An 11,864-nucleotide genomic window follows, 5' to 3' on the forward strand; every position below is an offset into this window, starting at 1 on the left:
TTTTTGGTTGAATTCGGAACACAAAATAGAACTCAAAACCAAACCGAATAGTCCAAATTTCAAACCAAACCAAAATAAATTTAGTGATATATTCTCAAAACCAAGAAAAACTAAAAAAAAAACGAATGCTCAGTTTTGTACTTAAAATGTTTGTAATTTATATTTTTGATTCCTAACTTAACTAAGAGAGTTATTGGTTGATGTATCTTAATGAAAATCCAAACTAGTTCTAGTGTTATTGATTCTATAAATTGTTAATATATTTGATTATATTTTTTTGTTAAAAATACATCGATTCAAATTCAAGAGAAAAATTACAGTAATGTAGATTTTTAAGATTTAAATCCGAGAAAGAAACTCTGGTTTTGTAATATTAATTGAAATTTGTAGGTTAAATTTTAAAATCATATATTTTAATTGGATTTGTAAATACGAAATAAATTTTTTAATCAATAAAAATACATAAACCAATAATATTTGTGATCGGTCTTAGCTGATGTGATCTCAGTTTACTACCGTTTGCGCATTTTTCATCAATTTCAAACGTAAATAACAATACTAGGAAGTAATGAAACAGTGTTGTAACATAATGAATTTACAGGGACGTACATCTCATTTTCTTAAGAATCACCACCAACTTTGGCGACAATAACTGAAGCATAGTGAGCAATGTTAGTCTCAGGCGAGTGTTTAAGCCTTGCGATGACAGGGAACAACTCCGATGACTTCACGAACTGTCTGCAAATCTGGTGGTTCGAACACATTTTAGCCAGCGAGAAGAGTGCTATCTTGAGCGGTGACTCACTTCCAGTCTCTTTCTTGCTCGGGTTCAGGGCAGTAGCCGAGCAATCCGCAACCAACTTCAGTAACGTCTGCACCACAAAATACGCGAAATTAGACACCAGTTTCTTGCCTGAGACACACAATCTTGACAAGACACAATATTAAACACCAAGCTTTTAGTTTGTGACCTGAGAAATCTATGTGAACAACTTAATATCCGAGGTATTGAGTGAAACCGTTTTAGAATTTCGTGATTGATTTGAGACGAGTGCAGATACTTAACCTGTAAAGCTCCTTTGGAGACTATATCTTCACAAAGCTTGTTGGAGTTTCGGACAAGGTTGCTCAATGCACCAGCAGCGTTCGCTTTTGTCTTGTCTTCTTCGGCTGAGGTCAAAACGTTTGCGAGCTGCGTTATAGATCGTCTTAGTTCTTCGTACAGCTTGTCACTATGGTAAGCAGCGTTCCCAATCTACAACAAAAGGGACCTCTTTTAAAATTTGATCAAAATATTTATGAAATGTTTGTTAATTTGTGATGAGCTTACAGCAAAGCAAGCGAATTTCTGTGTTCTTTTGTCAGGATCAGCGCATCGATCAATGAGGAGACCGATGATTTGATGTTCCGCCTACAAAAAGAACAAACACGCAGACAATGTAAGAAGGAACACTCTGTTCTCAAAACATAAAGCTCCTCAAAGTGTTGTTACTTACGAGAGAACTGTAGAAATATTCATTGTGTCTGCACATGTTGCCAAGAGCACTACACGCTTTTGCACGTATATTTGGATCCGGATGAGTGAGGAACTCCTTCAAAGGCTGCAACACAGAAGCCTCACCGATGTATTTGTAGAAAGCCTACACGGTAGACGACAATACTAACAAGTTAGATAGTAGCATGTGTACTTAACAATCCTATGTGTCTAAGCAAAAAGAATGCAACATGTGTTTATTTCCGTTCTATGAATTTAGAAATCGTACCTTATCCATCCTCGATAGATCCGATATGATCATCAAAACATCAAGTATGACTTCTCTTGGACTTGACTGGTTGAGTAGTTTTTTCATTCTGTTGGGATCCAACAGACCTTTGCTAACGAGCTCTACCGCAAGACGTGGTCGACCCACCATTTTGGCAAGAAAAGCAACTGGCCTTACTAGATCCTTTAAGTCCAAGTGTTCCAAGCAACGGAGAATTAAACTGGGTACTCCCACCTGAAAAGTTCAATCCAAAGAGATATATTCAGTTCACATAATGACTAGCACTAAGAACCAAACAGAATGCTGGGTGAAGAAGTGAAACCCAACTACTAGTCACAGCTAACATTGTTGAATGTTAAAAGAAATTACTAATTGATGCCTGTCCTCCATAGATATAATGATCTATTACGTGATTTCAGCTCGTAATCATGAGAAATGAGCTGTATATTCTAATTAACAAACAAAATTGTATATAAATTCAAGGAAGCAGAATCGAATAACTAACCTCCACGAGGACTTTTATGTATTTGTCCATATCCTCTTCTATAGCTTTTAGCAGATCTCTATCTTCGATGCACACTCTCACGCCAGGAGAGCCCACGTTGAGAATGAATCCACTATTCACAGAAGCAGTGGCAGATAACGGACCTGGTTGACTTTGCAGAGCAACAAAAGGAAAAGCAAGCAGATCAATTATCACATTTATCGTCTCTCTGGCTCCATCTTTTCCTCCACCAGGACCTCCCCAGCTCTTTACTAGCTTGAGATGAGCATCGGACATTAAATAAGAAACCAGCTTCATGTTTTCAGTCTTCACTAGAACTTGACGGAAAGTTAATGTGCCGCCTGAAAGACAGTGGCATAGAGACGAAACAGCCCATATAACGCCCATAGGGGACAAGCCAGTCCTATTGGAAGTGTTCTTGATGTCATCTGGGGAAGCATTTGAAAGTCTTCCAGCTAACAGATTCATAAGAAGCGATGGTGTGCCACTTGCAATAAGCTGTTGTACAGTTAAAGGTCCTCCCCACTTCAATCTGGATTCTAATAAACCAATACATCCATCCAGAAGTCCATGCCATTTGGTGAGATTAGATTTGGCAGAAGGAGATATGACTTCACCTTCATTACTTGGCATAGGCCGTAGATGATAACACAGCTTAGTAGCTCGAGGAATCAGAGGCACTGCCATCTCAGAGACAGAAGATTCAGCAGAAGATCCTTTTTCAAGAGAGAGAATAGATGCAAGAGCAAGCATAGCTGATGCGGAGTGATTCTGAAGGGAAGCTTCGATTTTATCCTCTGAGGCAATATGATTGGCTATGGCAGAAAGACGATGTAGATGCTTCTTTGGAGAAGTTGTTAGCATCAACAGAGCAGAACTTCTCCCACTTAAGTTCAAACATTGGGCAACTGTTGCCAACAGAAGGCATGAATGGAACACCAGATTATTTAGTCTACCCTTGATGTTATTTGTTTCTCCGGTTTGTTGGTCTTTGATCGTTGATGCTGCATAAGATAGTATAGAAAATATTTCTGAAATAACAGTACCATCCTCTCCACCACTGACTGTGGTAGTGATAGGCAGTGAACTGGGAAGACCACAAAGCACGCTAGGCATAAGTCCATTGTGAAGGCAGCATCTTGACAAGAGCTGATGAATCACAGAAGGCGTTTCCAGTTAGTTTCAACAAGGGTAAAAGAAACAAGCTACAAAATTTGTAAGTTTACAAAGCTAAATAAGGAGGGGAGCATCACATAATCACCTGGATTGCAGAAATCAATGGAGCCTCCACTCGTTGGTGGAGGCAATGGCTGACAGCTATTTGCAAATGTTTTGATCGGAGAAATGTTCTTGTCACTGTATCGACAAGTTTCTCAGATAACGGACCCCACTCACAGTTTCTTTGGTCAAGCTGAGAGAGACGATGGCTTTGCAAGGCATCGAGAGGAAATATGTAGGCGTTGTCATTCTTGAACAATGTTTCCGAAGTATCTATGAGAATCCATATTGCTCTACAAGCTTCACAAGCTGCTGCTAACATGTGTGAAGAACCAGAAGCTAAACTCGACCCAGAAGAAGCCAAACAAAGACACAAATGATCAACTATGCGGGACATGTTAGCATGCTCCAAAATCTGTTGCGAAGTAGAATCAGGAGTTGAAGTCTTAAGATTTTCCGCAACACGAGACAGCATCGTTGTGATGCAAGAACATGCCTCGTATAAAATTCTACCAGTCCCTTCTTCTTCCCATCCGACAACCTACATACACATAAATTTATAAATAAGTACAATTGGTTTGATCTCAAGACAACCTCTGCACGAAAAGAAAGGTCACCTGCACGAAGATTTCCACTAATTTGGTCCAGTGCCTGATGTAGGAACTATGTATGCTACTGCCTTCAATATGCCCTACCAAGTTTTTAGTCACTGAAAGACTCTGATACAGAAACAAGCAAGCGTTACGAATCATCTCTGACTCTCAAATAAAGTAGAAGATCTAATCAAAAACAAGGAAGAAGTTTTGCTCAAGAAAATTCACCTTTGGTATTATGTTGTTGAACTCGGATGATTTCTTCCCAACAAGAGCGTCAGTAAAATCTAGCAGTGCACATGTTATTTTATCAATCAGTCCAACTGAAACTATGGCGCGAGCGGCAACCAAATTGGAAATGATTCTGAGGGACTGAACAGAGCAAGCAACATCTTTGTCCCTGCACACCCATGAAGACAATGCGAATATCATAAAACTGCAGCAAATCGCTGTAGGAGAGTAGAAGATCACAAGACCAGAGGATTCAAACCTTATTTTACATAGAATATGTATTTCTGTTCCCGTTAATATGATCTGGTAGGTTAAAGAAACAACACATACACCAAATTTTACCTTTTAGACTGTTGCGTGGATTTTGAACATCTTTCCAGTGAAAGCAAAATAACATCCATTGCTTTATCATCTTCACATATAACTTTTGCACCTTTAGCAGTGCGGGATGTATTTTCCAGTTTGTCTAATGTTGCGTCACCTGAAATGAGAAAAACAACACAGGCATGAACGATGTTGGTATATGCGTCCATTATGAAGAAGGACAAATAATTTAGAAATTCCGGAAGAAGATTAAAGTCCTTTCACAGATATCATGATGTTTGTGGAGTTTCTGAAACTATCTATAGAACATGAGAGAGAACTGGGTTTATATTTGAAATGTACCGAACCTAAAGTAAAATCCTATAAAAAGAGTAAGAAGAAAAGATTAACAAATAAAATCTCCCACTACCTGCACTTTTGATATCCTCTTGGGTTGGGAATCCGAGGAAGGCCTCAGGTGATGGAGAAATTACTTCGACAGCACTCTTCATATCTGACTGAACGTCAGCTAGAGTTCCTGGAGCAGAGGCGTCTTTAACCGGGGTCGCAGAGTCACATTTTTCTGTGACATTAACACTACAAAATTAATAAAGGATAAAAATAATTAAGAGACAGTCTAACCACAGACTGAAGTTAGACAAACCGTTTCTTTGTTGTCCTCCATTTCCTTGTCTCCAAGTTGCCTTATGGTCCACTACTGCTGTATGCATTTCCTGAATACGAGTTCCAAAATCTTCTTAGTGATCTATTACTATTATCCCAACAATCTTTTCCAATTCACAAATTGTTTTAATTGAACGTAAAGGACAATTTCAACAAATATTTTGTCCATAAGACACAAGCTGCAAACTGTAAGTCATCAGTAGAAGATTGTTACCCTGGCTTCCGCTTCCTCTAGTGATTCTTTAACAAAGGGGTGCTGGAGAAGAGCAGGCCAGGTTAATCGACTTTGGGGCACCTATTTTGCGTTGTAATATACAAACATTTTAGCACTTTCCAAGATAAGTCTTACGAATATCAATACATGGTAAATATAGCTTGGAACAATAGAAACTTCACCTTGTTGAGCAATCCCTTCAAAAAGCTTTTGAAATTATGACTCATTTCATCAGGATATTTGACAGGGTCCTTAAAGATTCACTAAACTGTTAGCTCAAACCTTTAGCATATTGGATGAACAAGAATATGCAATGATTTATATACCTTAACAATGTGACGGATGAGAGCGTACACAGAATTAGTGTAGAACGGAGGTTGACCAACATATAATTCATACCTAATGTATCATAAGAGATTATTTAGAACCATCCAAAGTGTGGTATTATGTACATAACACAAGAATGAAGCAAAAATGAAAAACTATGAAAGAAAATCTATCAAAATCATCACATATATATGCAACGGAAGTAGGACAAGTAAAATGAGTTTAGCCACTTACAATATAACACCAAGAGACCACAGGTCAGCGGTATGATTGTATGGCTGTTCTCTCACAAGCTCTGGCGCCATGTACAGTGGAGTGCCTGAAGTAAGATTGGAAATTTAATAAGGCACGACATATTGAGTTATCTATTCATTTATGGGCTTAACGAAAATAAAAGATATTAACCTTTAATAGATCTCAAAACCACAGTGTTGGCAGACATAGCTCGAGCGAAACCAAAATCACATAGCTGAAAAGTCAATTAAAAAGTATGTACGAAAATTGATATAAAGGAAAAGAATATAACAAGCTGCAGTGACAGATGTATAATCAAAGCTGCGTTGAAAACTACTTTTGTTGCTACTTGTAATTAGCTAATTATATGAGATTCAAGGCTATCCGTTTCCTCTTCTTCTCATGTAAATTTACATGATAAACTTAGTTTTCTTCAACAAGCATTAGACTGAAAGTTCCAAGGGTCATGTATCATTTTCAAGAGTTACCCATAAGTTGAGAACGTGAGTAGAAGAAACTTGTAAAAAAAACGTGAGTAGAAGAATCGTAATGTAATTTTAAACATATCATATTTTGTTTCTTGATATCATATTTTCCATCTTCAAGAAACAAAATATCAACAAATGATGTGTGTGCGAGGCATAGAAACCAGAAATTCAAGCATAATTCTTGGAAGCAGAAAAATAAATGTTATATTACCTTAACGACTGACCCAGGACCAATAAGAATGTTTTGTGGCTTCATGTCACGGTGGATTATACGGTTCGAATGCAAGTAATGCAATGCTTTCACCTGGATTTAGGAGTTTGGACATTGTCTTATTAAATCACAAAAGAAGGAACTCAGATGTAGTAATAAGAGCCATGTTGACAAAAACGTGTTACCAGCTGCTTGGCAATTGCTTGAACTTGCTCTTCCGGAAGGCACTTGTCATCTTCAAGAACCTCAAACAATTCACCCTGTGAAAAGTGTTACATCATGATTAATTTATTTCATCTAGGTGTGACTACAGGATTCACAATTCAGTTCTTTACGAATCTAGAGGGAGGAGAAAAGTACTTGGGCAAACTCAGTGACAACACAGAACTCTCGTGCGTTTTCAAAGGAGTCGAGCATCTCAATAATGTTCTCATGCTTGAGCTTCCTCAATATCTGAAAGCATACAAAAAAATATTAGGAGATACCACATGAATGTGAATTAAAGAAGTTTCTAACCTCGATTTCTTGTCTTAGACTATGAATATCCTTGTCACTCTTCCCTTGTTTCATAATGAACTTCATCGCCACCGTCTGATCAATAAAACTCATCAAAGTAAGATTTGGAATCAGTCAGTACAAGATTAAACGAACAAGATCAATTCACCTGGCCGGTGTACTTTCGTCTTCCTTTGTAGACCCTCCCGAACGAGCCTTCACCAACGAGCTCTATCACATGATAATCCTCAACACCCATGATTCAGCACGACTGTGTTCAAATCTGTCATATAAATCAACGAATCAGCTTCCTCAATACACCAATAATCGAGAGTCTATGTCTAGTTCAATCAAAAAGCTTCGAAAGGATCTCTACACTATTTTGCGTTCCGATTTAGCGAATCGACTAAGCTAGAAGTGCAGATCCTAAACCTGATTGGCGAAAATATCTGAATAATCGGGGGAATCGATGATTTTAAGCAAAGTAAAGACGGATAAGAACCGTGGCTCGCGAAGATGAGTAGAGTAGAGGAAGGCGTGACCGGCGGAGATGGCAGAAGTGGAGACGCCGCCGATGAGGAACGGCGGTGAAGCGAAGTAAACGAAGAAGAGAGATCCGTTGGAGAGAGAGAGAGAGAGAGTGCTTGGGATATTATTGGAAACTTTTGAAATTCAAAAAGAGGGAAGATATTCTTCTACTCAGTCCTTTCGTTAGAGGGTGTTTATCTCAGACTATTATAAAACTGCAAATACAAACCTAAAAAGGTTTTAGTAAATAACGGGCCAGGCCTTATTTGTTGAAAACCATAAAAGTGGAACTTTAGTTGAACTCCAGCTAGAGTTTTAGGTATTTTTCATTTCAGTATAACGTTTATTAATATGTAATTTATATTTTACTGTTATATATCACGTAACTTTATAATTGTATTGCTTAGACTTCTTGTTCGACATTATTGATATATAATGATTTGTTTTATATATTTTATTTTGTTATAGTTGTCAATTCTTACTAATAAGTTTTCGAGTTCGGTACAATAAATTTATAATTTAAAATAATCAAATAGAAAATCTCTTTCAATTTTTTTTTCAATTTATACAGTTTGCTTATAATACATTAAAAAATTATTTAATTATACTATATAACTGATATTTATATAGGATCATTTAAATTTATATGTTGCGTTTAAAAATATGGTTTTAACATCTTTTATTTTAGCATTTTGCCAGATTTTATAATTAAATATTTTTTTGTTTAGACAGTAAATCTATATTATTTTAGTAAATTTAATCGATATATGTTATTTTTGATATGGGAAATTACCACATTTATAGTATTACTTTTTATATTTACACTAACCACGTTTACCCTCACTTTTAAAGGGTAAAAAACAGATATATTTCTAGGGTTAACTAATCTAGACTTAGGGTTTAAAATTGAAGGGTGAAATAAAATTTTTGGAATGTGAAATTTAGGATTCTAATAAATATATAAATAAATACTTAAAAAATATATACAAAAAAAATTAAAATAGTTTCAAATATAATTTTCGATTTTCAAAAAGAAATTTTGAAAAAAAAAAAAATTTATAAGAAGTTCGAAATTGAAAAAGTATAATTCAAAAACATAAATTTTTTCTTATTTTTTTAATTATTATTTTTATTTAAATAATAATTTATTATATATATAACAAGGGTATAAGAGTCTTTTGCCACTTAATGAAGAAAATATTTTTGAAAATATCATTTTAGTGGTGGTAAAGATGAAAAGTGGTACCATGAAAGTGGTAAACATAAAATTTAGCCTTTTGATATTATGGTATTGAGTTTTTTTTTTTAATTAAATTAACATAATATTATTTACTTTGATTTTATAACATAATTTTTCGTCTTTCATTTTCAAAAATTATATATTTAGAATATATGATTTTATCTTTTGTAAAATTTGGATTATTTATTTTCGAAATTTTATATTTGGTCAAAATAAATTTGGAAAATTACACATACTAAATTAATTTATCATTTTATACTAAATGCATAATGCATTTTCACAAATGAATAACTATTGTTGGAATTATATGAGGAAGTATAAGATAATTTTTGTATCTGAAACTAGTTTCTTTTAATTTTTGAAAATCTATTTGTTCAAAATCTTAAATGGCTAATTTGATGTTTTTCAAAATTAAAACAAAATTTTATATTTTAAATGCTGGTTAATGTTTTTGAAAATTTGAAACCAAAATCTATTTAAAAATATGCAACCAATCAACACCATATAGTTGATGATGCAACATTTTTTTTTTTACTTTTAGACTTCAAATCATCTAGTAACATTGAAAACATACCATGTTTCAAAGTACTCTTAACAATGTTCATACATTTGAGGTACAATTATTTTTTCATCTTAGATAAGAACATGATCTAAACATTCAGACAATTATCTAAGAAGATTTTAATAATATGTTTTTATTTGAATGACATTGTGTTTATTGGGGAATGACAGAGGCAACATAAGGTGTTGATTGGACTTTGTTTTGGAACATCTAACTTCCTCAGGTGTATGTATATTTGCTAGACTTCGCATTGAATTTTAGGTATTCTGGAATGAGCTTTGGCATCATGGTTGTCCACTCTATCAAAAGTTTCAAGTATTTGAACTAGGCATGCATGCTAAAAAATGATTTATTAGTCAAAAATTTAACTGTTAAAGAAAAATAAATTTAAAAATTTGTCTTCGAGATTTTATCATTTCTTAAAATCCTTAAAACAAACTCTAATGATGTTTTAAGAAACATATTTATTTAAGAAACATATATATTGGATAGCCAACAATATATCTACACTATTAAAGCAAAATATCTCTTAGAATTTTGCTCATAGTTTGACACTATAATTACAATTTTATGCCATTGAGAAATATTCTGATGTTAATGATGAGATCCATAAAAAATCGTTAAAACAAGGAAAAAAATGGGAAAAACAGACGGGATCCACCTAAAAATCTATCACTGGAGAAAAAAAGAAACATATGGATCAATCTATAATTAGTGTTCGCTGGAAAAATAAAAATTAACCTACTCAATATTCACCTCTACTAATTAAATCAATAAGTATAAACAATACAAAAACTATTATATTCACTCCGTCTAATTAAAATGATGAGTACAAAACTTACATTTAAACATGTATAATATTCTCATATAAAAATATAATCTAATATAACTTGGTTATTTGTTTCATCGTATCTCGGAAAATAGTCGGAAGAGTTCCAAAAAATATCAAGAAACCTTTTAAAAAAACTTTACTTTCTGTTATTTTTTGGGAAACAGTTATAAAATCATATTTAATAAACGCAAACCCATTTTTTACCCACGGAATCCATCTGTATATAATATTTTTGTATATTTTCAGTATGCATTAAAAATCCCAATAACTTTTTAACTTTATAGGTTACATTTAATAAAAATTACTAAATGAATATAAATACATTTTTATATCATATCCATCATACAAGTATATTTTAAATGCATAAAAATCAACAAAATTGTAAATATATTAGATTATCTTATATAAAAATATATATATAACCTTATAGTTAAAAAAATTTGACAAATTTTTTTAAAAGAAATAAATCATGCGCTTTCAAAGTGCGTTCAAAATCTAGTATGACTTAAGAGAGATTATTAGATTGTCCTATGCATGCACAATGCATTTCCACAAATGAATAACCTTAGAAAGATTATACATTGTTAAGAGTGTTATGAAGAAGTATATATATATATATATATATATATATATATATATATATATATATATTTGATTCTGAAGCTAGTTTCTCTAATTTAAAAAAAAAAAATTATTCAAAATCTTATATGTGTAATATGTTTTCAAAAAGTAAATCTAAAATGACTCATAAATTTTTTTATGAAAAAATAAAGCCAAAATCTATTTTAAAGTATGCAGTTAATCATACCATATAGTTGGGTTGATGATGCAACATATTTTGATTTATTCGACTTTTAAATCATCCAATAACACGGTTTGATTAAAAACATACTAAATGACTAAGTTTTAAATTAGTCTACCATGTTCATACATTTTAGGTACAACTATGTTTCATCTTGGATAAGAACATGATCCACAACATATAACAATTATCTAAAAAGATTTTACTACCATGTTTTGTGTTTGGATGCATTGTGTTTAGTAAGTCTGATTTTAGCAGCCCCAACTTTATTACTTTAAGATCATATTAGTAACACTTTCCTATCTCTTACTAACAACTCTTATCCATTGTTTTGGTTGTGGATTATGAATTCGTGGCTCCAATCATGTTTTTTTTTCGTAAACCACATAGACAAATGAATGATGATGCAATCTCCCGATGGTCTTCAGCATTTTTGTATCATCTCATATATTTTTAAAATAAAATCATCAAAATATCTCTATTTTTAGACTCTTGACTTTATGTTAAATATGATAAAGTTAATTAAATCACTTTTTACAAAATATGTTGTTATTGAATGTTTGTACAAAAATATGTATAATTTATTAACTGCTTAATGATATAGAATTACAAAATCATAAATAATATAAATATT

General features: G+C 33.2%; 1 protein-coding gene across 3 annotated transcripts; it reads right to left on the minus strand.

Moving 5' to 3' along the window:
• Positions 1 to 430: 430 nt before the first annotated feature.
• On the minus strand, positions 431 to 7,995 carry LOC106439040 (serine/threonine-protein kinase TIO). 3 transcript variants are annotated; one of them, XM_048737371.1, is made up of 24 exons: positions 7,769 to 7,977; positions 7,643 to 7,698; positions 7,436 to 7,549; positions 7,288 to 7,362; positions 7,132 to 7,224; positions 6,957 to 7,031; positions 6,772 to 6,864; positions 6,244 to 6,307; positions 6,073 to 6,157; positions 5,838 to 5,910; positions 5,694 to 5,762; positions 5,512 to 5,592; positions 5,278 to 5,347; positions 5,044 to 5,196; positions 4,653 to 4,791; positions 4,308 to 4,479; positions 4,104 to 4,205; positions 3,530 to 4,027; positions 2,269 to 3,417; positions 1,764 to 1,997; positions 1,497 to 1,640; positions 1,331 to 1,411; positions 1,067 to 1,255; positions 431 to 872 (listed from the first exon to the last, which is right to left on the minus strand). In XM_048737371.1, exons 3-24 carry the CDS (start codon positions 7,523 to 7,525, stop codon positions 621 to 623), a joined length of 3,981 nt encoding a protein of 1,326 aa, XP_048593328.1. In that variant the 5' UTR covers positions 7,526 to 7,549; positions 7,643 to 7,698; positions 7,769 to 7,977; the 3' UTR covers positions 431 to 620. The 3 variants fall into 3 exon arrangements, with proteins under 3 accessions (XP_048593328.1, XP_013735835.1, XP_013735836.1); XM_013880381.3 differs by lacking the exon at positions 7,643 to 7,698 and having other exon boundaries at positions 7,769 to 7,995; XM_013880382.3 differs by lacking the exon at positions 7,643 to 7,698 and having other exon boundaries at positions 7,699 to 7,975.
• Between the last annotated feature and the right edge of the window lie 3,869 nt (positions 7,996 to 11,864).

The sequence above is a fragment of the Brassica napus genome, chromosome A8 (genome assembly GCF_020379485.1).
Source record: "Brassica napus cultivar Da-Ae chromosome A8, Da-Ae, whole genome shotgun sequence".
Classification (NCBI taxonomy): domain Eukaryota; kingdom Viridiplantae; phylum Streptophyta; class Magnoliopsida; order Brassicales; family Brassicaceae; genus Brassica; species Brassica napus.

What these genes read in the sequence shown, in the direction of transcription:
- LOC106439040 (XM_013880381.3), bottom strand. Translation starts at nt 7,525, where the DNA reads ATGGGTGTTGAGGATTATCATGTGATAGAGCTCGTTGGTGAAGGCTCG. An exon ending in TAGAGGAAGCGGAAGCCAGG is followed by an intron (nt 5,348 to 5,511) that starts GTAACAATCTTC and finishes ACTCGTATTCAG; the next exon opens with GAAATGCATACAGCAGTAGT. An exon ending in TGGAGGACAACAAAGAAACG is followed by an intron (nt 5,197 to 5,277) that starts GTTTGTCTAACT and finishes TTAATGTCACAG; the next exon opens with AAAAATGTGACTCTGCGACC.